Here is a 27,708-nt window from a genome sequence, read left to right on the forward strand (position 1 = left end):
TAGGAATTTCATTCTGATGTCCATGTCATAGAGTAACAACCTCAGAAATGATCAGCATCCTACCTTTAAACCATTGCTGTCCTTGAGCTGGTACCCATAGCCACACCGGGAATGGTCATAATGTAACTTTACCAAGAAAAAGCCTGATTTTTTGGGGACACTGCATTGCCTGGGGAGCTTGGCTAGCATAACTACACTGGTAGGTGGTCTTCTATGCTCTAATAACCCCTTGTAGCAAGACAGCTCTGGTTTGCTCTTTGCTGCTTGATACTTCACCAACTTATCTCATCTCATGCACTTGGTCAGATCAAGAAGGGATGTTTAGGTCACTTTAAAGCATAACAGTGATTATGCCAACAACTGCAGCTGCAAGGCTCTTTGTTTCTGCAGGTCTTATGTTCAATTTCCACCAGTGTTGAATAAAGAATTATTAGCACTATGCAATCTATATTCAGGAATATGCAAGCTATTTTCCAACACATATTAGGTTTAAAGCAAAAAAAAATAAACAAATAAAATAAATACAGAAACATGAAAACTTTTGTTCCAGTCTCAAGAATTTCATCTCATCTCTCTGTTAGTACTAAATAATGTTCACTATTTCTTTGGCAGAAATATACTTCAACATGCCAAAAAATTGGTAACCCAAGAGAAAAAAAAAAAAAACTATTTTCTTTCTGTTTCAAGAAAGAAACTACATTTTCTGAGTTCTTTTCCAGAGAAATGTCATGCCCTGCTCCAAGATCCCTGTGTGCACTCTGGAGAAAGCCTTTACTCTTGGCCAGCTGTGTTGTTAACAGCACACATACTGATGACCTTGTACTTGGAAAGATGAGGTCCAAAAGAACATTCAAAAGACAAAGGTCCAATCTATAAACCAAATAAGCCCTTAATATTAAAAAGGAGGAGGACAGTCATGAAAGGAATTGCTTCTTGTTTTAAAATACTGATATTTTTGTGGTTTACATGGGAGTTTCCAGCTTGTATTTTTTAAACCAGTGAAGTTAGACAGACACAAATCACACCAAACACAACATAGTGTTACAACCAAAAGAAAAACACTCTAAAGAGAAATCTCAGTCCAGTCATATTTCTACAGTGCAGGTTTTTTTCTCACCATGTGGCTGGTTAAACACTGTCACAAGTTTCCTAGAGGTTCTAGCATCTGCTTCCTTGAAGACACCCAAACTCAATTGGATGAGGCTCCAACCAACCTCATCTAGTTGGACCTGCCTTGGGCAGGAGCTGGACTAGACATCTCCAGAGGTCACTTCCAACATGTATGGTTCTGTTAATTTTATGGAGCTGATCCTTAGCTCTGCTGATGCCTTGAGGACCATGTCCTCCTAGAAGTGTAGTTCAGTGTCTTTGGTTGGGATTCATTTCACCTCATGAGACATCTAGCCCCAGGAATGATTTACGTTCTTCCAGCTGCCAGTGGCGTGAGGCAGGTATTTTCAAAGAGCATTTCAGTACATCTTTGTTATCTTTTATATTACCATGGGATATATCTGGACATGCCTATCTCATTCCACTGAGTGTATCAGAGGTCCAAACAGGTAGCTTGAGTGGGTCACTGAACTTCAGACAGCTCCACTAGGTGAAACCAATCCCACCCTAGCAGGGAAAGTACCAGCAGCACAGGGCTCACCCACACCTTTAGAAGGCTTTCTCACATTCCTGTTGTCTTTCATCAAATACTTCTAATGAGATGGAGAAACAAATGAGCAGCTGTAAGGCTGATTTGCAAAATCTCTAGCTCATTTCAGGGAAGGAGAAAGAATGAATATCAACATCTGATTAAGCTGGTGGTGCCATATGTTTTTTTCCCCTGTTAGATGTAGCTGTTAACACCTGGAACACACACCTAAAACAAAACAAAAAACTCATGGAGTTGGTCCTGTGGTTCTGTAAGGTGGGTGCAGAAGAAGTGTCAGAGCATTTTGGAAGTGCTGTGGTCTGACAGAAAACACAACTCTAGCAGATATCAGAAAGACCCAGATCAGTTGTCTGGAGCTGAACAGAGAGACATCATTGCAATACTATTTTTGAAGAACTGTTTTCTTTTGATTAAAGGGATGCCTTTTGTGATGTAACATGGTGCTCTTTGTGTATGTATGTGTGATAACCAAAATGAAAAACATACAGATGTCAAAATTCATTCATTAAGCAATCCATCCTTTTTATCACAATACCAATATTCTCTCTTTTTCAGAAAAGGGATTTATAAACATAACTGACTCTAGAGAAGATTTTGAAATTGGTGAAGAAGAGTTTTGCTTCGAAGTTAACTTTAGAGCATATCCACCAGTTAGATGCATGTGGCTGTTTTCCCAAAAAATGTTTCCGTGTAAGCAAAGTTACAGTGCAGATGGACGCAGGTACTGGAATATTTTGTTATAATTCCAAATCTTTCCTCTTCGTGTCTCATTTGAACAAATTGCTTTCCATATTTCATACTCTGTATTTTTAATATGTGGATGGGCCAGGTGATAAAGACATGTTAACAAAAGGTACTCAAACATTAATTTGGCTTTCAGCAGCAGTTTGTGTAGATAACTTACAGTATCACTTTATTCTCCGCTTCAAAATAAACCCTGTTGTAAGTTATACATCCAGCAACCCTTTAGGTTATATGTATTTTGCCATTCCCTTTCTCTCTGATGTAATTATTCAATTACAGCTCTTTTGCAGTTTTCACGCTGGATCTCAAGTTCTCCATGTTCCCCTTTTGTCATCCTGTGCTTGGTGATGTTCCCAGTATCTTTGCTATTGCTCAAACCAAACCCAGGGCCCTGTAGTTTCCCAGGCTTAGATCTATTTGGCTCTGCCTGTGCCGCAGAAACATACCGTTCTGCTAATTACCCAGGTCATGTATTCTTTCACTGTTGCAAAACATGTTTTGAATAAACCTGTTAGTTATCTACCTTTTCTGTTATTTCCTAAAACGAAGTTCTGGCATGAGTCCTGTTTAAGGCTAATGTTTTCTCCATTCCCTAGGCTTTCTAAATTCTTGATAACATTATCTAATTTCCTTCAGAGTTGCTTTCAGAGTAGTCCCATGGCTTTCAAGGTAACAGCTCTTATTCACCTTAGTGAAAATAAAGCCAAGCTGCTCTTGTGAAGTTTTAGCTTTAAAATGAAGCAAGACCTAGGCAGGAGTTAATGTGCCTGCATTGATTTCTTTTCATATTCTTAAAATCTCTCATCATCTTCTTAAACCTGTGTTACAGCCTTGATTGCAGTTCTTACACTTTCTTTCCATAGTATTTTGGTACACTAGATTTTATCCACTAGCTTGCTGAGTTGTCTTTGCAACAGTCTGGCCTTTTCATCCGCATCAGATGGAGTATTGGAGTCAGAGCTCCGCATGCTTCAGAGATAGCTCAGTTGAGATCAGTAAATTGTCATCTCCTGGCAATGGCCACAGGAACTCTGTCCCTGCTGATAAAGTGAGGGCTGTCATCAAACTTTGATAGTGCTGGGTGGATGCTGGTGACTAATCTGCATGCCTGATGTGGGCTAGGCAGGTCTGTTCTTTGTGGTCAAGACTGATTTTGGAAATGAGGTCTCCTGGGACTGCCATGAGCAGTTGCTCATCCTTGCATTATAATGCCAAGTTTATTTGCTTTGCAGTTTTCTTCTCACTGCTGGTAAGAGCAGGAGTCAGTTTTGCTCGGACAGCTGGTGTGAATTCAATCCAGATAAGAAGAAGGTGCTACGGACTGGGCCAACAATAACAATTTTGAGAGCTCTTGACATAGCTTAGGTAACCCCATTAATCAGTAAGGTGCAGCTGTTGGTGTCCTGGAATGCGTGAGTCACCTCAGATAGCCTCTGCAGCCCAGAGGGGACGATCCCCTCCTGCTGGACAGGGGAGAGCCCCACCACTGTCCCGGAACTTGAATGGGAAGGGACAAATGTTTCATTTAGTTTAGTGTCCCCAGAAGCATCAAGGGGGAATGGGGTGATGGGATTCTGCCTACAAGCTGTAGCACCACAGATCCGAACATGATTTTAAAGCACGTTTCTCAAAACAACACAAAACAGGTCAACACAAACCTTATTCTGAGTCTATCTTTGCATATTTTAGTTCACTTCTGTGTACTCCCATCTCCCAACACTTCTACTTTATTCCTTTCATATCCTTTTTCATTTCCTGTTTTTCCCTTTTTTGATTTCTGCCATTTCCTTATCAAACTGTTCCTCCTAAAGATCATATTAACTTTTATTAATTAACTCTGCCGTCCTCTTTAGCTTTTGATTTCAAGTTTCAGTGATTTATCATTCCTGTCAGTGCCCTTCTGTGTTTTCAGAGATTGTTTCAAAATTTCCATTTTATATTTGCTTTTGCTGTCTCTGTGTTTTATCACACTGCAGAATTTCACTTCCCTCCCAAGAGCAAATGAGTTTTCATATACAGAATGATCTCTGGTAATTTTATATTATTTATCTCACATCCTCTTATATTTTCAGGTACCTAAGGCATTCTTTTTTAATGATTTTCTCATTATTTCATTAGGATTTAATCCTTCAGGCCTAGGTTTTCAAAAGCAGCAAGTGATTTGTGGTTTCCCTTTCCTTTGGCATCTATTTTGAGGCAACATAAAAGGGATCTTTTTTTTTTTTCTTTTAATCCCTGATTTCAGGGACATCTTTAAGGTCATTTCAGATGAAGACACTCAAAAGTGAGTAACTTGATATGGAGATGCTATCTTAGTCAGAAGGCAAAATTCCCAGTGGCTTCTATGTGATTTTTCTTGATTTTTAATTGCATGGTGATACTTGGTGTCTTAGTTCATTTATAAGTATCTTGCTTAATGAGAAACACCCTGGTTTTAATTCTCTAGATTTCTTCCAAGCTCATTATTGCTTTCTCTTACTTCTGCAATTGCTGGTATGGACTGTCTTTTTTTCTGTCTGTTTAAAACTTCCTGATATAACTGCTTGCATTTCATACTAAAATTGAGTGGATGTCTGCTACTCAGTTTTTGTTAGCAATCAGCCAAAATGTGTGCATGTAAAATGTCAACAACTAAACCTAAGATGAGTTTTTCTTAAGTGCTCTTCTAGCGTTGACAAACTGCAAATCTCCCGTCTAAATCTGACAACCATCCTGACCTAGCCAAAAGGACAGAAATTGTATGCCAACTTTGTAAAAATGATATATTCCCTTCCTCCTGTCTATTCCTGACTCAACAGGTCAGTCCTGCATCAGTCTTCAAGTCCTCTGCAGTCCCCATGTCCATCATCACAAGCAGGGTTAGAGTCTTGCTTTATTTCCATCCTTTGGGCCAAAGGCCATAGGGGGTGGTAGAAGGCTGCCCTTCCTTCTGCAGCACTGTCTTGATGGTTGGTGCTTTGTCTCATTGACGTTGAGCTTCTGATGATGATCTCATTTCTGAGTTCCATCAGACCTTCTGATCTGGAGAGGTTTCTCTTGCATGATCCTACTATCTCATTGTTATTTCCTAATACTTTTGTTCATACCAGCCAGAAATAAACATTGGAATCCTTCAGAGAGTAGACAGTTTGATCCTTTGCTGGTCTTAGCATCTGAATCAGAATGCATTATATACCCTGTCTTCCAATAGGTTGGTAACAAAATCACAACCCCACAGCCCAGATGCACTCCATGAGCTATTGAAAGTTACAGAAAAATTGCAGGATGAAATCAATACTGCAGGAAAAAAAAATCCTCTTATTAAGACAGTTACATTTTGTCTGGATTAATGTTTAATAAAATAATTTAGTCTGGATTAATCATTAGAAGATATTGAATTGTTTCAAACATATATATGAGTCTTAACTACATCTAAAATATTTTGCTTTCAACTTTCTTTTGTATTTTTCCTTCCTTTTCTTTGCTCCACAGCATTTCATCAAAGTTCTGCAACCATCAGCACCAGTCTGGGATATATATATTTTATGCTGAAAATGATGATACAGTCATGACAAAAAGATTCACTTTGTACGTGAGAAGTAAGTGAGAAAACAATCCCTGTAAAGATGTGGCCAAGTCTGGGAGGGATAATCTTGATCTCTCACTTAAGATTTTGCTATTGATGTAAATGGAGCTTATTTGCTGTTTTTCCCTTTCATTGTGTCATACAGCAGAGGACATGTAATTGAATATTCATTTTCTCCATCCATTTGGGGTTCAGGAGACTTAAATTCCAGAGTGATCTCTGACTAGATACTGAATTAAACTGTCTTTGATTTTTCAAATAAATCAATACACTTGCATATCTGACTATGCATTTGAATATCTGATTTCACCAACTGCTAGGCTCCTTCCTAACATCTCTTATTTAGACACTTTGATTTAGATGCTTTGACCTTTAATAATCAAATCTCATGGACTCTGTAAGAGCTATCTGGGAGCATTTTTGACCTCCTGTACACCTCAGCAGAATGCAGTAAGATAGCCTGAGTCCTAATTAAATGGGTACAACTGGACCACTGGGAATGTCCCTACAATTAATATAGTAAGAGGTGACTCCCAGCAAGAAATGTTGAGGTCCAGCTGCCACACAGGGCTGGTGAGAGGACATCCAGTGTGGGGCTGACTCAGTCCCAGCCTTGGTTCCATAGCAGATGGAAGGCCTGCCCTCTGTCCCTGACCAACACAAGTAACACGATCCACAAACACATCCTTCTCCAGACCCCATGCCTGGATTTCTGTAATGCAGTGTGGTGTGAAAAGAATCACATTTTTGCCCTGTGTCCTTCCATTGTTAGCAATAAAGATATGGAAATGAGGTGGGGAATACCAAGGAAGTCTCCACTTATCAAACTGGAGGAGGAAGTTGTTAGGTTTTTTTCTCCTCCTCGTAGTTTACCATCAACAGAGGGAACAGAGTAAAAGAACTTAGTCATATACTGAAGGAATTAACACTTCTAAAGAAAACCACAAGGTCTAAGATCCCTGTTAAATACAGTGGCTGTATTCTAACTCCACAGAGCCAGAATACATGTGACTACTGTAGAGATACAGTGACAGGAAACACACCCATTAGGTGGTAGCTTTCTGTGGTCTGTGTCATTTTTTTTTCCTGATGACATTTGTGAGCTAATGCAGTTCATCTGGGGGCTGTCTGGTGTGCAACACAGCTGTGTGGGCTACACCTGCCCATGGGCTTGGCTGGTGCTCTTGGTTGTCTCTGCTCTGCCACATGGCTATGGCATCTGCCCATTGCTCCAGATACGTGAAGCTGCAGAGCAGCCAAGTGAGCCAAGCAACCAGGCCGAATCCTTGCTGTCAGTCAGAAAAGCAGAAGTCGAGACTTCCAATTTCGGCCCTTTCACTGTTTTGGTCTGGCCATGCCCATACAGAGAAGTGGCTGCTCCCCTTGACTTGCCCACAGCCCCGAGGCGCGGGGCCTGGAGGAAGGAGGAGGGCTGAGGCCTGCGGACAGCTCCCACAGTGACACGCAGGTGGGTTGTTTTGCACCCACAGAGGCAGATCGTAGGCTGGCCAGATGTAGTGTTACCATGTAAACACAAAGGTTTTGGTCACCAAAGCGTTGACAGAAATTGTCTTGTGTCACCTTGTTGCAGGAAAGCCTGAAGTAACAATGCAGTTATTGTTCAAGCAGATCTCGTGCATCGCTGAGAGCTACCCAGCCTCATCCTGGATTTGGAGAAACTGTCCTGATCTGAACTCATCCAAGTAAATAGTTTTCTCTTTTTGAGTCGTTGTGAAGACCGTATCTGAGCTATCCTCGATAATATGAAAACTGGTCTGCAACAAACTGAGTGAAAAATGCACTCTTGACCATTTGGAAAATGGGATATTGTGACCCACTCCAGGGTGCAGGAATCACCAAAACTAGGAAGAGTTTTCAATATTTTTGTTGGCATCAAATTAAATCTGTAAAGATGTGTATCTCAGGCTCTTTACACTCAAATAACCCACCTGGGTTTATATCTACAGTTAGGTAGGTAAAAAGTCCAATCTAAGTTTTTCTCTGGCTGTCAAAGTTGTGGGCCATTCAGGGAACACATTGTTTAATACGGGTTTGATTAATTGGCTGAGCTTTGGTTAATATAGCTGTTACAATGACCCAAAGCCACTAAAGTCAGTGAGAGTGTTTCCAGTAAAGTCAGGGAGAATGTTTCCATTTCCTCTATTTATGCAGGGCAATGAGTCAGGCCCCAAAATTTCATGAGAAGCTGAGACTGCTTTATGAACTCTGCAGCTTTTATTTTAGAAATGCCAAAAAACTAATAATCCCACAGCTGTAGAAGAGCACCAGGTCAAATTATCATTTGGAAGATTACGGATAAAGCTCTGAGTATTTCAAATAGATATGAAAAAGATATCTAGTCAATTTTCTTATCCGTACCTCTGAGAAGGCTTCCTAATGTCAGTGTGTTTGTGCAGAAATTGAAGAGTGAAGAAAACATCCAGCTAGCAAGTTTCAAATTCTCCTTAAAACAGCTTTCTGGAAAAGGAAATGCTGTGATTATTTCTTTTCTGGAAACTTCCACATGTACAAGCTAATGCTATGTGCAGAGCTGAATGAATTTTAATTTATTTACTCACCTACTAATTTATTTATGTGGACAGTAAGTCAAGCAGTAAGTTGATGAATGATAGAAAAGCAAAAAGTCAAAATTCTGTCTGTGTGGGCTTCCTTTCCCTAGTGTACAACATTCTGTATTTCTACACGTGAGGTCTGAAATAAGCCACTCATACAGGGTGGATGCTTTCCATCTTAGGCCTTGAGTTAGAGAAACTTTATGGCTCAAATCACATCCCTTCAATGGAGGGAGTCATAACTTTTACTCTGGGTTCATGCTGTATTTATTGTTTTAGTAACAGCTCATTTGAAGCTGCTCAGTGACTTAAATGATGAGGTAAAGGTAAAAGCAGCGGGAATGGTTGCAGTAGGGGGCTGGACACTGGCAGAAAGTGGGAGTGAGCTCAGGGTGGGAGGTAGAGAGCCTATTTCATCCCCTGCCTACTCTGCTATGTCCATCACACATAAATGATACTGGCAACAACTCTGAAGCCTCTCTCTAATGGTGACAAATAAAAAAGAAACCCATCTATCCTTCCCTTCCCCCCTTCCACACAGATGTAAGGCCTGTTTTGAAACATCTCACCTTCTCCCCTGGGAAATGCCAATGTGAGCCAAAGATCAGAATTGGTCTCCTTTGTTTTCCAGCTGCACAGAAGAAATCACTGAGGGGATCCAGAACTTCTTGCCAGAGAGGAGATCCCTCGGGTCATGGATTTCAAGCAGTATTTTAGATGTGAAGGAGACAGCAACAACCTTCTCTGTTGAGTGCTGCGCAAACAATCCAGTAGGCTCAGCCTGTGAAAAGAGCTTCATTAACCTGTCAGGTACCATAAATCAGTGTTTTAGCACAGGTTTTCTCAGCTTAATTAAAGCTGGCATTGTAGAATTAATGGTATTTTTTTTATTTATTTAGCTAAATGGCTGGCCATGCAATGGCACTGCAGGTAAAACACAAGCGCTGTGTGAATGCAGTGTGGGGAGAGTTGAGTGGACAGGGGACACGTCTCTTCTCTAGTTCCAAAGCAGGGGCCTCCTTCACTAACATGAGCAGAAATGTCACAAAAATAGTGCAGGATGGAGCTATGGCAATACAGGGGTCTGATTTTCTATTTCCTCTTCGTAATCCCCACCTGGAACCTGGAAACATCAGTTTTGGGAAGAACTGAAGCCGCTCTGGTAGCTGGTGGCAGGTGTTGGCTCTTGATCCTCTCCCAGAGGTCACTGCAGAGCTCCCAGCAGTGCTCACAGGAGCTCTGTTTGCTGTCAGACCCACACAAGGGACAGACCCCTGGCCTGGGAACCGCTGTGTGGTCTCTCTTCTTGTAGGGGCCATGAGGAAGTCTTTCCTTGTCAAGCAAGATATTTGCCGTTGGTATTTACCAATGCACTTTATATTTGATACTCCATATACATCCCGTAGGGCAAAATATTTCCATCCCAGGAAGCATGCTGTGGCACCTGGGAAGTGTTTTGAAGTACCCAGATACTTGCAGTATGAAGCTTTCCTTCATCACGGACAAACAAGCTGTTTGCTGCTCTTGACTACAGCTGACAAAAGCTGTGACTGCTAATAGACTTTGAGCATTTATGTTGAAATTGCAGTAGAAAGTAAACATAATGCTTTTGCTCTTAGAATATGAGGACAGACCTCATGTAGCACTTCCTCACCCAAAAGCACTTTATTGATTGGCCTTGGCTATGTAAGAAGTTCCTTGCTGCACAGCAGAACAATTCTTGAAGCAGGTTTTGTGCAGTCTGTCCACTGATTCTGGTGCTTTGGTATCTAACTACATTGCCTGGGGGAAGATGCAGGGAGAGAAGAGGGAAGATCAGAAGAGAAATTGATTACTCCCGTTTATGCTCACCAAGCCTAATCAATGGAAGACACCAACACCTCAGTGCCCTGAGATTTATTAATTCGTGTAACTTTTTTTTTTTTTAATGAAAACAGATGTCAGAATTCTCCAGCACTGAACCTCCCATCACACACCCCATGCAGAGAAAGCTCAGATGTGAAACGGCTCCAAACTGCAAAATCAACAAAGCTACTACCAACTCCCCCTGTACCTTCATCTATAAGCCCAAGCTCTAATTCAGTGGGTAGTAACATGTCTCTTTTAAAGTTGCAGGAGCAGTTTCTTCGCCCCCGGACAACACTGCATTCTATGTCTTTGCTGGATTTATCCTCCTATTGATCTTTTTTTTGTCTCTACTCATCTGTCATAAATACAAAAAGGTAAAGGCAAACATAAGTACCTGCCCCTTCTTCTTTTGTTCATACCAGCCTTTTTCTTCTTCTCTAAGCCTTTTCCACTTCTTTTCTTCCTCCAAAGCAATTTAGATATGAAAGCCAGTTGCAAATGATACAGATGATTGGATCATTGGATAACGAGTATACCTACATTGACTTCCGTGAATTCGAGTACGATCTCAAATGGGAATTTCCCAGGGAAAATTTGGAATTTGGTGAGCAGTCCACAAGGCAAACCACAACGTTGGAGCAGCAGCCTGTGCTGTACTGGCTACAAATAATATTGGCATATTGTGTCTTGTAGGACAGGTCCTTGGTTCCGGGGCTTTTGGGAAAGTGGTGAATGCAACAGCTTATGGAATTAGCAAGGCAGGAGACTCAGTCCAGGTTGCAGTCAAAATGCTAAAAGGTACGACAAACTCTGGGAGCTTTTTGCAAGCAGTGATATATTCTAGTGACCCCAAAGCAGAAGCAGTGCCAGAAATCCCTTTAAATACAGACTTTTAGTAGTTAGACCTCACAAATGCTTAGTTCCAAAATACTTTCATAACGCTTTCCAAATCATGTTTTGGTTTTGAAAGTTATTGCTGAAGTGCCTTCTTCCTGCAGGATGTTGCATTTTGTCCTAAGTGCCAGAGAAGATCTGTGTTGTGTGGGGAAGGATGGAGCTGCTCTGCTCCAAAGATGATGAATCCAAATTCATAGCGTAATTTAGCCTGCCGGTTACATTGCTGACTCTGGGAACTTGGGTGTGAGGTCCCTTTTTCTTATAGCACTGCCGAGTTGTTGCACACTCCTTGCCTCCAGTGTCTGGGCTAGCTTGTTTGTGAAGCTTACAGCACATCTTCCTGCTCTTGATGGGTGGCACAAAACAATGTCCTTCTATCCTTCCTTATGGGTCAGGCTTCTTAAACCTCTAATCCTCCTTGCTGCTTTGCTCTGGCTTCTCTACCAGCTGTCTCCACCTCCCATAAAAGCAGTGTCCAGGCATGAGCCTCGCGGGCAGCAAGCAGAGCAGGAGGGCTGGAGTTCCACATCAACAGCTGCACCCCGCTCACCTCTGTGCCCGCACAGCCCCTTCCTCCCAGTTCATCATCCCCTGTTTGCTAACGTGCATCAGCTTTATGCTTCCTTGGTCTGCTGCTTGGCAGTTGTCTTTTTGGAAGTCCATCTGGATCATTTCGGTTCGTGTCTCCAATTCACTGACACCACAAGGGATGAATGCTTGCTGAAAAGCAAGCCAAAGGCTACTACTGAAGCCCAGGATGGCCTGCTTAGCTATATCATACAACGTTTTTTCAGAATGCTCCCAAACGTACTGTCAGTCATTTGAAATGAAGATTTGAATGTGACAAAGCATCACAACCGTTTTGATTTTTTTTTTGATGGAGGTTTCCAGATGTGTGTAATTACTTTTTTTCAGAAAAGTCTGACACGTCAGAAAAAGATGCTCTAATGTCTGAGCTGAAAATGATGACTCACATTGGAAGCCATGAAAATATCGTGAACCTACTAGGAGCTTGTACTGTGTCAGGTAACTTGCAACTGTGGAAAGGCACCAATTAAAACCATCAGACTAATGAGGACTGCTGAATAGAAGTATTACAAATTGATCATTGGCAGCAGTGTTAAATCATCAAGCCATAATTAGCTGCCTATTCCTCAGGCTGCTCTTCCTCTGTTCACCCCTGAGTCCTGACTTTTCTTTCCCTTCCCCAACCAATTTTGCTGCTCTGCACAGCCCCAGATAAGATAAAGATGAACTGAAAGCAAAGTTAAGGGCTTGCATGTGTACAGAAATGGGTCCTTTCTAACTGTACTTTCACGAAGTGATACAATAACCCTTCTATAAAAGAGGTTTTCTTGTAACAGCAGTGATGGCACTGATATGGGCCTGTTTATTCAGAGAGAAAAGGAAAAACATGTCCGCTGTGAGGGACTGAATGTAAAACAAAAAAATGAAGATGAAAAGAACTAAGCAAAGATGGACTAAGTGGCAAGATATTATCAATAATTAATTATTGTGTGGCTAGTGATATCACTGAGGAAATTGCTATCCCAAGAAGTCCCACTCTGGCCAGTTCAGTGGTGAACAGGAGCGGGTGAAGAGTGGCTAAGGAACACCAGAGAGATCACCTTAGGGGAAAGGGCAGGATTTTACCCAGCATTTGCCCATATCGTGAATTGTAAGACCTGCCCCTGAAAAAAACTGACAGATTTTCTGCCACAGATATGTATTAAGTTGGAAGGATCAGAGAGAACAGTTAACCCTTTTTTCCCCAGTTTCATCAATGGCAACACAGTCATGCAAAGACATTTGAGGCATATGGAAAAGGCAGACAAATAGATCACTGCTGGTGGCTTTAGTTGACTTGAAGCCGTACAGCAAGTTTCCAGGCAGTGGCAGACACTGCCTTCAGGAAAGCTCTGCAAGATGTGGCAGTGCAGGCAGGAGAGCAGCAGGAAAGACCTGCTTCATCTGGCAGGACAGGGCAGGAACATTTTCAGCCTCATCCAAGTCCTGTGTTCAGAAGCCTTTACCTGGCTCCCCAGACTTTTGCAGTCTTCCCCTGAGTGATACTGTAGAGGGTTTGTTTGTTTGTTTGTTTGTTTGTTTGTTTTCCCCCAGAGTGGCCTCCCTTGCTTGACAGACATTCCTGGTAGAAATCTCCACAAATTCATAGTTGGTCTTTCTGAGCCAGAAACGGTGATGCCAGTGTAAGACTACAGGATTGTGGTGTGACCACTCCAAGCAATCCATGGGATGTTTGCTCTGCTCCTGCAGCCTTGCACTGGCTTTCCCCCAGGCCTGCCTGGGTCAGGGATTGAAGGTGTTTTTCCTTCCTTTGCAGATAAATGAAAGGCCATAAGTCAATTCTTGCTATCAAGACAAGGAGTAGAGAGTCACCTTTTCTTGAGCCATTTAGACAGTATGTTGCACCTTTATAGCTTGTGCTCCCCAACCCAGTCAGTGCCTTTGTTATAGGAAAGGGTCCTCATGCCTTTGCAGGGATTTGCCATTCATGTTGGGAGATGCACCACAGGGAAATTCAGCTGCGTACATTTTCCAAAGAGGCTTTCCACCAGTCTATCTACAGATACAGTTGATCTGCCTGGGAAGGGGAAATGCTTAGGACGTTTAATATAGATTAATCCTGGGTGAAGATGAGGCATCCTTAAGGTTTTAATGGGAAGGCTGCTGTGGATAACAGAAGGCATTTACATTTCCAACTATTTCAGGACCAATCTACTTGATATTTGAGTATTGTTGCTATGGTGACCTTCTGAACTACTTAAGGAGCAAAAGAGAAAAATTTTACTGGACACTGACAGATATATTTAAACAACACAACTTCAGCTTTTACCACAACTTCCATTTGGACCAAAATTCCAGGTAAGACATTCAGAAACAATTTAATACTTTGTAAAACTCTTGTGTCTTTATAGATGCATTCTCAGTTGTGCTGTAAGCAGGTATAATTAATGAATTCTTGAGAATTTTCATTCTCTACTTTAACAAACAAGGCCTGGGGAGGAACTGAGATTTGCTTCTTGTTATGATGTTCTTTTCACTGTACAGCAAAAGATGAGAAATCTCTTGTTTCAGTTTCCAGTTTTGGGAAGACCCATGCCTATGCCCAGATTTTTAATATCAATAACCGATCATATTTTTTCTATGTAAAACTGTTTGCATTTGGCAGATTATGTTCTCCTCTGTGTGTAACCTTTGAAAATGTGTCACCCCTCCAGGATGAGAACCCACCTGAAGTATGGTGTGAACATGAGTCTGTGCAGAGAGGACGAATTTGAAATCACACAAACAAGCCAAAACATAAATATGACACCTGGACCAAATGGGATTGTGCTGTTTTCTGAGGAAGGTAAAAGATTAACTGGTGTTATCTCTAGCAATTCTAACTGTTATTATTGTATTTATTGATCCAGCTAGCCAAATTCAGTGACACAGGAGGCCCCTTGCTGTTGTATGTCTCTCTTTCCTCCTGGCAGAAATTTTGCTGGAGAATAATTCAACAATATTTAAGACCTCAGACTTATGCTTCTGTTCATACTATACGTGGCATTTGAGTATGAAATACCTTTTCCCTTGTGTCTGAGCAAAGGATGCAAAGGTGAATGCCCTTCATGATGTTCTCAGTAGGAGAGAGAAAAATCCTTACAATAGCCAATAGAATTAATGAGAGAGAGAGGAATCCCATGGAAAATTCATACTCTTGGTTGTTTTTTACAGATGAAATTAAGCATATAAGCAGGCAGATGGATGAAGAAGAGGATTTTAATGTGCTCACTTTTGAAGACCTTCTTTGCTTTTCTTACCAAGTTGCCAAAGGAATGGAGTTTCTGGAGTCCAAATCGGTATGGTGAAGGCTAGCAAACTGTTTAGATAGAAAAGACAGCCAAAATAGGTCAGTCTATGAAAAGGCAGACTGAGGAACAGAGACACACAGTGGCAGGCTCGAATTATACCTCCTTCCCCAGCTTTATGGCAACATCTGGACTGCACTTTCAGGCATGTCCCCGAGTAAGAAGCAGTGGCTGCACTGCACACTTCTGCCTGTTCTGACCCTGGCCCTGGCCATGACCATGAGCAACCAGGGACTGCCCAGCTTGCTCATCCTCCAAACGGTTGGAGAGGAAGGAGGCAGCAATTCACAGAGCCCTGTGTGAATTCTTTCCCTCTGCTACCAAGTGCTGCAGAGTGTTAACCCATCCTGTCCCTCTAAGTGCATTCACAGAGACCTCGCTGCCCGGAATATACTAGTGACCCGTGGAAAAGTAGTGAAAATATGTGACTTTGGCCTTGCCAGAGATGTCGTGAATGACTCCAACTACATTGTCCGGGGCAACGTAAGTTCCTGAGTGCTCTCTATTTTTTTGTATCATTGAAGAATGATAGGGAACCAAGAAAGGAAAGCTTTCATTTTTCAAATTCCCTGCTAGCATTATAGATAACTGTATAGACAGTGCAGAAGTCTCACTTTTTCTGCCCTTGGCAAATGCAGATTCTCAGCTTATAATTAGCCAAATCAGGCTAGTGATAGTACTATAAATGAAATGATACCCATGTCTTTTCACAAGCTTACTGAAACCTGTTGGTGGGAAGTGGAGGGAACTGGTCATTGTTATGGACAATAATAGCACAGGGACAACAGCATATCTGTGAGGTACACCAGGTCGTGTGGGTAAATGAAGAAGTACAGTGTGGACATCTCCACCTGAGCTACTCGCTGTGGTGGTCAGGGAAAAGAAAAAGGCTTTTCCAGGGCAGAGCTCAGTACCTTCAACAGTCATCTAAAACATGTGAGATGAAGTGGCTCCTTGGAAGTGCCTATTCCTCTCTATAAAGGAGATATAAAGAGATTACTGGGAGAGGTCAAGCTTTTCACTTAGCAGACATGAATTAATTCTAGTTGAGAAGTGAGAGCTGCAGCGAGTCATCCAGAAAACCTGTGTCACGGCATGACCTGGCCTCCTTTCCCCATCTGTACAGGCTCTCTTACCAGTTAAATGGATGGCTCCTGAAAGCTTATTCGAGAGGACGTACACAATCAAGAGTGACGTCTGGTCTTATGGAATATTACTGTGGGAAATATTCTCTTTGGGTATGTTCTGTAATGTGGTGGAAGAACACTGCTTCTCTCTGGTGGCTTCTGAGTCAACATGTATTCTCCGATATTTTCCCAGGTGTAAATCCCTACCCTGGCATTCAGGTTGATGCCAACTTCTACAAATTAATCCAAAGTGGATTTAAAATGGACCGACCGTATTATGCTACAAAAGACATGTAAGTGTTTTTTATGAGCGATGTACAGCATGGGGATTTATGCTTACTAGGTCACCATCTGTATGACCTTTAATTCATTGCACCCTGTTCAGAAAAGTTGCAAAAGGTGAGATCTTTCTCTGACCCTGTAAAAGGTTTCTTGATCATGCAAGTTTTGTCCTAAAGCAGAAGTGATCAACACTAGAGGTTATGTGTGTTTGAAAGGACAAATTTATTATCTGTGTTGAGCTGTGCCTTCCTTACCCAGTTAACTTCCTCTTATCAGATCAGAGTGGGTTTCTTTTCTCTCTTTCTTTTTTTCTTTTTGCAAAAGCAAAGTTATACTGTATTCATTTGGATATTGGTTAAATCTTTGGTAATAGTTTTTATTATTATTATTTTAATAGAGCATTAGCATATTTGACTCTGTTCTAGAAAGCCAAGGAACCTCTTAGAGAAAAACCCTGCTAGGGAAAAGCTGGTGGGAGCTGTTGTTCCTGTGCTCACAGCTCATGTTTTTCAGCCAGTGCCCCTGTGCCTGGAAAGACTCTGGCTGCCTGCAGGCAGGCCCCAGGGGACAAGAGGAGGAGAAGGTGGCAGGGAGCTCTGAGACCTTGCAATGTACCTCTTTCATCCTCTCCATGTAGAGACAATAATGGCATTAAAGGTACAGGTGAATCTGACAGATTCAGCCATGAAAGGTTGCTGTGGGACTCATAAATACCAGGAAAGCTATTTGCAAGAGACTTTAGCAGATACACAGTGTACTAGTCCCTGTTGAAGCTGTAAAATCTTTAAAGTGGTCTTTAAAATTCAGAAAGACACAAAAATCCATAAAAAGACTCACTGGGGAAACTGCCTTCAGTCCTGTAGAGTCCGCAAGAGCAGATTCATCCCCAGAGTCAGATAGGAATTGTCCTCCTACCATTTTCTGTGTGGAAGCTGGAAAATAAGCTTAGCATGCCAACACATGCCAGCCAGGGCACCAGTCCTGTGAGAAGGATTTTGTTAAAGACTCCAGTAAAGCTGTGTTTTTAATTTTTCCCTTTTCCCCATCTCTTTGTATGTTATTCTCTGATGCAACCATGCTCAAATCCAGCATCTTTTCATAAAATTATTTGGTGCCCTGTGATTCCCGTGCAACTTCTGCATTTCCATGTAGTCCCTTACTAGAGACTCCAAAAGCTCATATGTGTCACCTCCTTGCTCTACAGCTACTGCGTGATGCAGTCCTGTTGGGCACTGGACTCCAGAAGAAGACCTTCTTTTTCCAGGCTTGTTTCCTCTCTTTCCTGTCAGCTGGCTGAGGCAGACGGAGCAGTAAGTAAGCACAAAAGAAAAAATGTGTTTTTTGTTTGTTTGTTTTTGAGCCCCACAGACCATAATGGGCTGAGAAACAGTCTTATGATTTCTATTCTCACGTGCCACTGTGCTAGGGAGCTATTCCCCACGGATGTTACTTACTCAGCCTGTGTTACAGAAATGCATTTCCCCTGTGCAGAAGCCAGTGCAGCAGAACTACTGATTCCTACCTGGGTATCCACTCTGAGCTTGACACACTATTTCCCCATGTCCAGAGTTCTTACCAGCCTTTTGGGGTGTGGGGGGCTGTGGATGAGACTTGCCATTGCAGCCCTGAACCTCTCTGCATGCTGCTAGCCTGGCAGAAAGTGCCAGATGGAGAGGTCCCTTTTCCATTTCTTACTCATAACAGACACGCATGACATGTTTGGTGGCTGTATGCATGCCCACCCTTACTGCCAAAGGTAACACCAAGGGCTGCAATGAGCAATTCCAAAGCACTATAGCAGGAAGAAAAAATCCTCTGCAGCCCAGTGCCCTTCCTCAACCCAACTCTTTTTGAGCAGATAAGATCCATCTCCCTTAGACAGTTGTCTGGACTCCCTTTGGAGTTGGTGGGAAGTAGCAGACCTGAGCATGGCTCTCCCATGGTGTACAGGGATGTCTCGCCCAGTACCTGCTTCATCAGCAGAAAAGCAGTTCTCCAAGTACAATAAATCATAACAGAAGATATCATTTGTTTCCTCTTCTCAATCGCTAGGTTTACCAGAACATGAAAAGAAATGTTTCTACGCACAAATCCAATGCCAAAACTAAGCCACATGTAAGCAAGGATGAGGAATCTTTCCAGTCCTCAGCTCTGCTCCAGCATGAAGACTCTCAAGTTAAAAAATAATCTGGGTTCCGGATCTCAGTATTTTCCTATACTCCGTGTAGCATAAATGCTTTACATCACCACTAGAAAACTAAGATGTTACCAACTGCTGCTCTATTCACATTTCTTATGGGCCACTCCATATTTATGTTACTTTGAGGAGAAGACAGCAATTCATTTCTTTGAATTCAGAAAACACATCTGTCACAAGACAGGAGCAGTTGTCTTTTTGCTGGTTTTCTACAACTGGATATCTCTTTTCCTGGCTATATGCAAACAGTGCCTAATCAATGCATCAGAATTCAGACTGTTCTTGCCATATTGCAAGCAAACACAAGAAAATCCATGGGTTTTTTACTTAACGTTTACAAACACAGACAATGATCTAAAGAGAAATCGTGTGATTTCCAGAAGTGCTACACGCATCTTGATCTCCAGAGGCCAGTAAGTGTTGGAAAAAAGACCACCAAAGTAGCCAACTTTAGATGCCTGAATTTTAAAACATCAGCTTTAGTTTACAAGGAACTGTATATCTGAACATGTACAACTGCCTCATCCTGAATATCTCAATCGCTGTAAAGTTCCCAATAGATATGCAGTTCAGGTGAGTTCACTTCATTAAGCTTTAGGCATTCATGTGGGCTCCAGCCATCCAGCTCTGTGCTTGCTGATGAGAAGGACGCACTTAGAGAGGGTGATTCCTTCTACCTAAAATAAGCATCCAAAACATGCAGGAGAGGGCAGGAGATGACCTCCCTGCTCCCTGCTCTAGAAAATCCAGGTGACTGGCTCCAACTGGAAGTCTCACTTCCACTGAGTTATGGATAATCCCACTCTCAAAGCTTTGTGTATTTTAATATCAAATAAAAATGATTAATTCTGAAGAAATTATCCTCTGTAGCAATTTAGGAGTATAATATCATCACTGCCAATTCCCAGAAGTCCTCCTGTCTGTATAAACTCCACTGCAATAAAATGAGTGTGCATCTCTTTACCTTTCTCTCAAACTTCCAGGACAATAACCAGAGACTTGTGATGGTTTTTTAATATAGATAAAAAGACAGGTTATTTTCATGGTGAGGTTTTGGGATTTGTAAACATGCCTTTCATAATGACTAACAGGATACATTTGTCTACATCTCAGTGAATCAAGATAAGAATATATGGGTAAATAGTTTTCTTCTCTGTTACATTTTACAAAATGTTACCTGCAATTAGGACTTCCAGTGGCAAGTGTTGTAAATCAATGTGTTTGGATGAAATGTGCTATCTCATAAATCGAGCTGCTCTTTACTAACATCGTCTGAAAATAATGTTTTATTACAACAATTACAAATTGTATATTTTGACTAACATTGTAGAATTAGCAAAGAATCACGGATTATTTTAATCAGACTGCCAGAGAATAGTTTGGAAGTATGAAGACAGAAATAAAACTTTAACTTTGTATGCTCTGGAAAATATAGATGGACTTTAACGTGCTCATGTAACACAATTTCAAAGCATTCAGCAAAGAGACGTCACCGTTTGGCACTGCTCACACACAGCCTACATGGTGAGTGTCGAGCACCTCGTGCAGGCAGGAGCTGTCAGAGCTAGAGGAGCAAGGGCCGAGCTGGTTGCATCCACGCTCAGCTGGCCCTGGAGGCTGAGCAGATGTGAACTTGGCTCATTAGCCAAGATGAGGAGCAGATGGGAAGCCCGTGTCCTTTAAAAGAAGCCAGGGAGTTGTGTCCAATGTTTTACCACAGGATTCAAAAAGGAGTGGACAGAGGTCTCATCGTCCTCACTACTGAGCTGAGGCACCTGAGTATAAAGGTAAATGGAGAAGCACGGAGCTAACACAAACTGCTCGTGATGCACACGTGAAAAAGCAGCTCAGACAACAGTGCACCCTGTGAGGAAGCACGATGAGGAGGAAGACCCTCCTGTAAGGGGTGGACACACGGAGGGTTGTGTCTGCTTCTCCGCAGAGCAGGCAGGGGTGGCACAAAGCTGCAGGAGGAATTCAGTGGCAAATAATATCTTTTTGGAGCACATCTCCTTTCCAGAGTGCTTCCAACACAACTCAGCAAGGTGTTAGTGCATTCAGGAGGTGTGTGCAAGCCTCCGACTGCGATGCATTAACCCAAGCCAGATGCCTTAAGGCAGGCAGAGGCTGACAAGGCTTCAGCAACCACCGAGCCAAGGAGAAGAGGCACTAGGGGGAGCTCCGGCACCGCGCTGCGCGGGGACCCGGCTCATGGAGGCGGACCCGAGGGCATCCGTGGGGATGTGGGATGGGATGGGATGGGATGGGATGGGATGGGATGGGATGGGATGGGATGGGATGGGATGGGATGGGTGCCGACCGGGCAGCTTCCTCCAGCTGTGTTCCGCCCCCCCCCCCAAAAAAAAAAAAGGCCCTCCATCACAGAAAGCACTCACATAATAATAATAATAATAATAATAATAATAATAATAATAATAATGAGAGCCTTCTTCTGTATTTAGATCCGGACATGGTCCTCCAACACGGGTGAAACCACCAGGTTTGGGATACCTGGGATGGGCTTTCTGAGAGAGGCTGGGAGTAAAATCGTGCTGCACCAGAAGAGGAGAGTGGGAGTTGTGCAGGATGGCAGGGGCTTGAGTTAAGAAAACTGGTTCACGGAGGGATCTGTGACAAGTGATGAAGGAATCCAAGGTCGGCTTAGCCGCAGAGCCATTTTGCAGATCTGCCATCTTTGACGAAGGTGCACTTCTGCTGGGAAACATTGTGGGAGTGCAGAAATCAAAGCAGACTGGAGATGACTGGGTTAGGGCATCCCCACGCACGCCAGACCTCAGCCCCCTTCTCACAGCCACCAAACCAGACCAGGTGCTCGGTGGCACAGGGTTTCCTCCTCCCAGCTGGAAGCGCTGCTGTGTTAGTGTATCGCTGCCTCCTTCCCCATCCCCCAGTGGCTAATTAATTAAGCCATGCAAAATGAAACAGCCTTAAAAAAGCTGGCACAAAAAGATCCACCCAGGAGTGGTGGAGGAGTTCACAGACCTCTAGGAGAGAGGTGACAGAGGAGCTCAGCTCCCTGGATGAGCACCCTGACACTGGTCTGGGGGCCCTTTGAAGACCCGTTCCAATTCATGCTTCTGGAGATGCTTCCTGTAGACAAGACAAAAAGGGGGCTGCTCAGATCAGGGATTCAGACTTAAGGGGCTGAGGTGGACGACTGATATTTAGGCAGAGGAGCAACACTCCTGGCAGGACTGGGGGAGTCCAGGGGTCGTGGCTACGGATCAGGTCTTGGATGAGGAGGGATGTTGAGGAGCTGTGGTGCGTGCACCATGCCCTGTCCTTTATCTGTTTCATAGAATCATTAAGGTTGGACAAAGCCTCCAAGATCATCTGGTCCAACCATCCCCCTACCACCAATGTCACCCACTAAACCATGTCCCTAAGCACCAAAGCACCACGTCCAACCTTTCCTTGAACACCCCCAGGGACGGTGACTCCACCACCTCCCTGGGCAACCCGTCCCAATGCCTGACTGCTCTTTCTGAGAAGAAATGTCTCCTCATTTCCAACCTGACCCTCCCCTGGCACAACTTGAGGCCATTCCCTCTAGTCCTATCACTAGTTACCTGTGAGAAGAGGCCAACCCCCAGCTCCCCACACCTTCCTTTCAGGTAGCTGTATAGAGCAATAAGGTCTCTCCTGAGCCTCCTGTTCTCCAGACTAAACTTCTGAAGAAAGCCTGGAAGTCGCATCTAATCACAACCCGGTGGTATCACCAGTGCTGTGACAGCCCTGTCCTGAGATCCCAAGAAAAAGGAGATGCCCATGTCTGGCTTCCACCCAGCTCCCCTTGGAGAATTGAGGACCTGCAGGAGGCCAGCAAGGACAGGGAGACAGGGGACTCCTTTGGGGTCTCTGCACCACGGGAAGCAGCTCGGGGTGGTCCCAATGTGTGGAGGTCGTGGTGCTAACCCCACACAAAGCCAAACTTCAGTTCTAAATGCCACCTGGGCTGCCACCTGCGGCTGTCACCCTGTCACCCTCCCAAACCACCCCACTGAGGGCAAACCGGGCCCAGCGTGCTCAGCCCCGAGGTGAGCGGCCGGAGGAGGGCAGTGTGAGGCAAGGCTGGGAGCAGGGCCCTGCCCCTCGCCCCTGGGGCTTTTCCAGCCCAGGAGCAGGGGGTGACACCGGGCTGGCACTGGGAGGTGACAGCTGGGAGCAACCAGGAGGAGGTGGAGGGCAGTCAGACAGCAGCTCCTCCTCGGAGCCAATAGCACAGGGGTTTTTGTTTGGTTTGGAGGGCCCGGGTTTGTCCCTGGAAGATGAATGGCCTCCTCCCTTCTTTACAGCTCCAGAGCTGTTTTCAGGAGCAGGCGGCGGGGAGGAGGCAGGAAAACCTGTAGCCCCCAGGAGGAAATTTGGGAAGCGGCGTGGCCATAAGGGAGCTGGGCACCTGCGTCCCCACACTCCCCACAGTGCCCAGCACGAAATATTACCCACAAAAGCCCAGGGGCCTGCAAGGAGGCGTGCAGTTAACGCCTTCGAAACCTTCGACCCCGCAAACAACAAACCGTCCGCGCAGGCCGGAGTTGCGCCGTGCCTTTGCTGACTGAACAGGTTTGTTGGATTGGGCTCGAAGAGAAACACGGGGCCGAGGGAGCTATGGGGCAGCCACTGCGGAGCTTCTGGCCATACAGGGCCTTGGGTAGGGGGAATAAATGGATAGGACGTGTGGGGAGACACAGCCACATGCATCACCTCCCTGCCAGGGTTATGTTTCAAAGGCAGGAGAAATAGGAAATAGACTCATGCGATCATTAGGGTTGGAAAAGCCCCCCAAGATCATCTGGTCCAGCCATCCCCCTACCACCAATGTCACCCACTAAACCATGTCCCTAAGCACCACGTCCAACCTTTCCTTGAACACCCCCAGGAGTTAGGAGGACAGCAAGGACCTCAGGCTTTCTATTACCCCAAGATGAAGGGGGGGGACAGCCCGGAGGCTTGCAGCTGCAGTGTGATGGTGTCTTTGGGGAGGGACTCAGCACCAACATCTGTGGCCACATCCTGCACGGTGCGAGGCCGAAGGCTGCGGCTGAGGGACACCACACAGCCCAAGGGGCATGGGGGGAGACTGCAGGCCCCGTGAGGGGCTGGGAGGGTGTGGGGGTGCCCCCCGGGGTTATGGGGCTGCCAGCAATAGCTGCTTGGCCTCGGTCTCCTGCCCGTTGGGTACACTCTGTGGGCTGAGTCCTGGCCACTGTGACTGGATCAGGCCCTGGGGTGACATCCCAGTGGGGAGCCTGGGGACAACCACAAACACCCTGTGGCTGACCAAATCCTCCAGTGTTTAATTTGACTTTTTTCCCCCATTTTCTCCCCACACTTCCTTTAGGCTCCCATTTCCCGGAGGGGAGCCAGGGCCATCCAAGCTGAGCCCCGACAGCACCTGTCCGAGGGGGCAGCGGGGGGTCCCAGCTGGTGCTGCAGCTTGGCACGCTGTGCTGTGCCATGTCTTGCTGTGCCATGCCGAGCTGTGCCGAGCTGTGTCATGCCATGCCTTGCTGAGCCATGCCGAGCCGTGCCATGCCTTCCCCCCAGTCCACCGGCTCCGCTCCCTTCCCAGCAACGAGGATCCCGCTGGGGAGCAAGCGCTCAGCATCCAACCCTCTCCAAGAGGCATGTGCTTAAACAAGCCGGGTATCAACCCCACGATAAAAGTATTGGGTTATTCTGCAACGTAATCTACATCAAAGCCTCGGGGGCTGCCGGCTTGAAAAGATCCAAGATGTTTTCTGAGTCCTTATCATGTCTGTGCTTAGGGGGAGCCATAAATTCCACAGGGCGGACGAACTAACACACGATTCCTCCTTCCCTTCGCTCTCCTTGGCCACCAAAGGGCTTTTTTTTTTTCTTTTTTTTCTTTTTTTTCTTTTTTTTCTTTTTTTTTTTTTGCCTTGCAAACAAAGCTCCCGGTTCCGCGCCGTTAACACGGGTGGGCACGGGAGGGGGATGATCTCCCCACCCCACCCCAAGCTTCTCCTAAGTGATGGAAAAATACTAGTTTTTCAAACAAAAACGCATATTATGACCCAAAAAGGTGCACCCGCAGCCCTGCAAGGCCCTTCCCGGGGCTTAAGGGGGGTGGCCCGGGGCGGGGGGTGCCTGGCACTGGGCACCGGCTGCTGCCCCCCCGAGACCGGCAACGGGCACCGGGCGCGCCGCCGGCGGCTCCCTCGGACCCGGCTCCCCCGGGGGCAGGCAGATCCCCTGGGAAATGCTGATTTTCGGCTCCAGATGGAAGGTTTGGGGCTCAAGGAGGAAAGCGGGGAGCCCGCAGCGACGGCTCCGGAGCCCCGGAGCCCGATGGGGAGAGCGGGGAGCCTGGCACAGCAGCGTCTGGCCGGGCCAAAGTCCTGGGAGAAAGAGCCCCTCGGGGAAAAAAAAAAAAAAAAAAAAGTAAAGAAAATAAAAGAAAAAGAAACGAAATAAAGTAAAACGAAAAGAAAAGAAATGAAAAGAAATAAAGTAAAATGAAAAGAAATAAAGTGAAGTGAAGTGAAGTGAAGTGAAACGAAACGAAACGAAACGAAATGAAACGAAATAAAATAAAATAAAATAAAATAAAATAAAATAAAATAAAATAAAGAAACAAACCAAAACACAATAGCACCAGGTGATATTTCTCTCCAACCGGCCGCTCCGACTGGGCAATTGTCGGTTTTAGAGGTATCGGGTCGCTTTTCCCCGCTCGGGATCTAGGGAAATAAGAACATAAAAATAAAAATAAAAATAAAAATAAAAATAAAAATAAAAATAAAAATAAAAATAAAAATAAAAATAATAATATAGAAGGAAACAAGGGGGGAGAGACCAGGGCCTCTCCTGCGCTCCTGTGTCCGGGGATGGAGCTGCCTGAGCCCCCCAACGGGACCCGCTCCGCTCCGGGGGCTTTGGCCGGAGCAGGAAAAGTCCCAAAAAGGTGGCAGAGAAGGAGGGGGAGGCAGCCAGGGCCGGCTCGGGAACCCCCACCCCGGCAAAGCCTTGTCGCCTTTGCGTCCCCAAATCCGCGGGGACAGAAGAGGGAAAACCCGCGTGGGAGCTGCAGCTGGAGGCGGTGCCCCTCTCCCCAATTTTTTGGGGGGGAGACAAAAATCCTGCCCCAGCCGAAACGAAGGGGGACAGGGGAAGGGGAGTGCCGCCGGCCCCGGAGACGGTGCGGGCAGGGGACACGGGAAAAGCCAAGGAGGGGAGGATCGGGGAGGGGGCACCCTGAGCTGTCCGTGCCCGGCTGGTTTAGGGTTTTTCTGGGGTTTGGTGCGTTTTAATACTTTATGTTCGGATTTTTGTCGTTTGGATGGTTCCTTCCTCCCTTTTTGTGGCATCATCAACTTGGCATGGGGGCTGCGAGCCCCGCTCCCCCTCCCAGTTAACCCAGCAGCACCCAGGTGCGATGCTGGAAACGGGAGGGAAACCACCTCGGGGGAAGGCTGCGGGCGAGCGTTGCGCTCTTGTTATTGTAGGGTCGCGATTGTGGGCTCGCAACCACGGCCGTGAGCTTGAGGCAACCTCGTTTTCCGCACGGTACCCGTGCGACGGGACAGGGACACCCGGGTATCGACCACCGGAGACCCCCGGGAGCCCGGGGAGAGCCGTCGGGGAAAGCCGGTGCGACGTGCTGGGAAAGCGGAGGGGGGCTTTTCTCGGCGGGTGAAAGGTTCCCTCGCTGTGTCATGGGAAAAGATGCAAATATGCAAACGTTTTCTGGCATTGTCCCGGCTCAGGGTGAAAAGTTAAAGCATAAAAGCGGCGGGGGGAGCTGAGAAAAGGGGGGGTTGGAGGGGCGCCTCTTCAAAGGGGGCTGGCTGGCTCGGGGAAGCCGGCTGCCGCTCGCCCGCTCTCCGGGGCGGGTTCCCAAGGCGTCGGGGTGGGAAATAAAAAAATACGAGTGTGCCAGGAGGGGAGGTCGCCTTTTTCCCCGAGGGCATCGCCCCTCCCGGCTTTCCCGATGGAGATGAGAGCGGGCAAAGCTCTTCCTTCGGTACCCCCGTGGGCGCCCCGCAGCCCGGCTTTGGGGAGCTCTTTTTGGGGCGGGAGGCGCTGCTCGAGTACAGGGCACGGGGCCCACGTCGAGGCCGTCGGGGGCGAGGGGGAAAAGGAGCCCCCAGGGGCATCGGGGCCCCGACAGCGCCGGGTTTGGAGGCTGCGGGGACACACGCGTGGGGGACAGAGGCTGTGCCCTCCGAGGGGGGGTCTCCTCTTACCTCGCCTCCATCGCCCGTGACCGAGTGGGCAGCGCCCTAGAAAGAGCAGCAGGCCGCGGCGGCGGGGGGGTTTTGTGGCTTAAAAGAACCACGAGAAAGAAGAAAAAAAAAATCGCTTGGTGGATTTTTAATGAAAACTCCCTCCTCCTCCGCCCCTTCCTTGCCCCCCAGCCCCAAGAAGAGCTGGTTAAAGCGCTGCCCGCAGATCGGCCGCGATACACGGTTCCCATATTCCCACCCTCGCCCTTAGATCTCCCTCTCTGTCTTTTGCAAGTCTCTTGATTTCATCCTTTGAACCTGTGATTGGAGGTTAAAGTGCACCAGGTTGCAATGGAAGGAGGAAGCTCTTAAACAATAAAGGCTTGAATATTTAGCTGTGATCAGGTCGCTGCCCTCTCCTTATCTTTTTAAATGCAAATCGTCTTTTAGGGGTAGTAGCTATATACCCAGCGCCTCTCCACGTCACCTGCCTTTGGTGTGTCTGGGCCATTACTAATAGGGCCTTGTAAACAATCGTTAATCATGTAAGTGCTGCCGGCCATCGGCTTCGGACCGGCCCCGGCAGCGAGCAGCGCTCGGCGCCGAGGCAGAGCGGGGCCGCGGCCCCTCCGCCTGCCCCCTCCCCGCCCCGGGGGAGCCCGGCCCCGGGCCCCAGCAGCTCCGAGAGCCCCAGCAGCATGCGGAGAGCCGCCGCCGGGGTCCCGCCAGC

At 45.8% G+C, this 27,708-nt stretch overlaps 1 protein-coding gene across 1 annotated transcript in view; it reads left to right on the forward strand.

The window, feature by feature from the left end:
* The window catches only part of FLT3 (fms related receptor tyrosine kinase 3), a 33,061-nt gene extending 14,303 nt beyond the window's left edge, over positions 1-18,758 (forward strand). The window contains exons 9-24 of the mRNA XM_035542797.2: positions 2,216-2,381; positions 5,876-5,982; positions 7,561-7,672; positions 9,174-9,352; positions 10,652-10,764; positions 10,862-10,994; positions 11,084-11,188; positions 12,203-12,313; positions 14,020-14,173; positions 14,530-14,660; positions 15,029-15,153; positions 15,523-15,645; positions 16,289-16,400; positions 16,483-16,582; positions 17,776-17,881; positions 18,624-18,758. Coding sequence (XP_035398690.2) covers positions 2,216-2,381; positions 5,876-5,982; positions 7,561-7,672; positions 9,174-9,352; positions 10,652-10,764; positions 10,862-10,994; positions 11,084-11,188; positions 12,203-12,313; positions 14,020-14,173; positions 14,530-14,660; positions 15,029-15,153; positions 15,523-15,645; positions 16,289-16,400; positions 16,483-16,582; positions 17,776-17,881; positions 18,624-18,758 — 2,012 coding nt within the window. The remainder of the gene's footprint in view (positions 1-2,215; positions 2,382-5,875; positions 5,983-7,560; positions 7,673-9,173; positions 9,353-10,651; positions 10,765-10,861; positions 10,995-11,083; positions 11,189-12,202; positions 12,314-14,019; positions 14,174-14,529; positions 14,661-15,028; positions 15,154-15,522; positions 15,646-16,288; positions 16,401-16,482; positions 16,583-17,775; positions 17,882-18,623) is intronic.
* The last annotated feature ends 8,950 nt before the right edge of the window (positions 18,759-27,708 follow it).

This window comes from Cygnus atratus, chromosome 1, assembly GCF_013377495.2.
Source record: "Cygnus atratus isolate AKBS03 ecotype Queensland, Australia chromosome 1, CAtr_DNAZoo_HiC_assembly, whole genome shotgun sequence".
Lineage (NCBI taxonomy): Eukaryota > Metazoa > Chordata > Aves > Anseriformes > Anatidae > Cygnus > Cygnus atratus.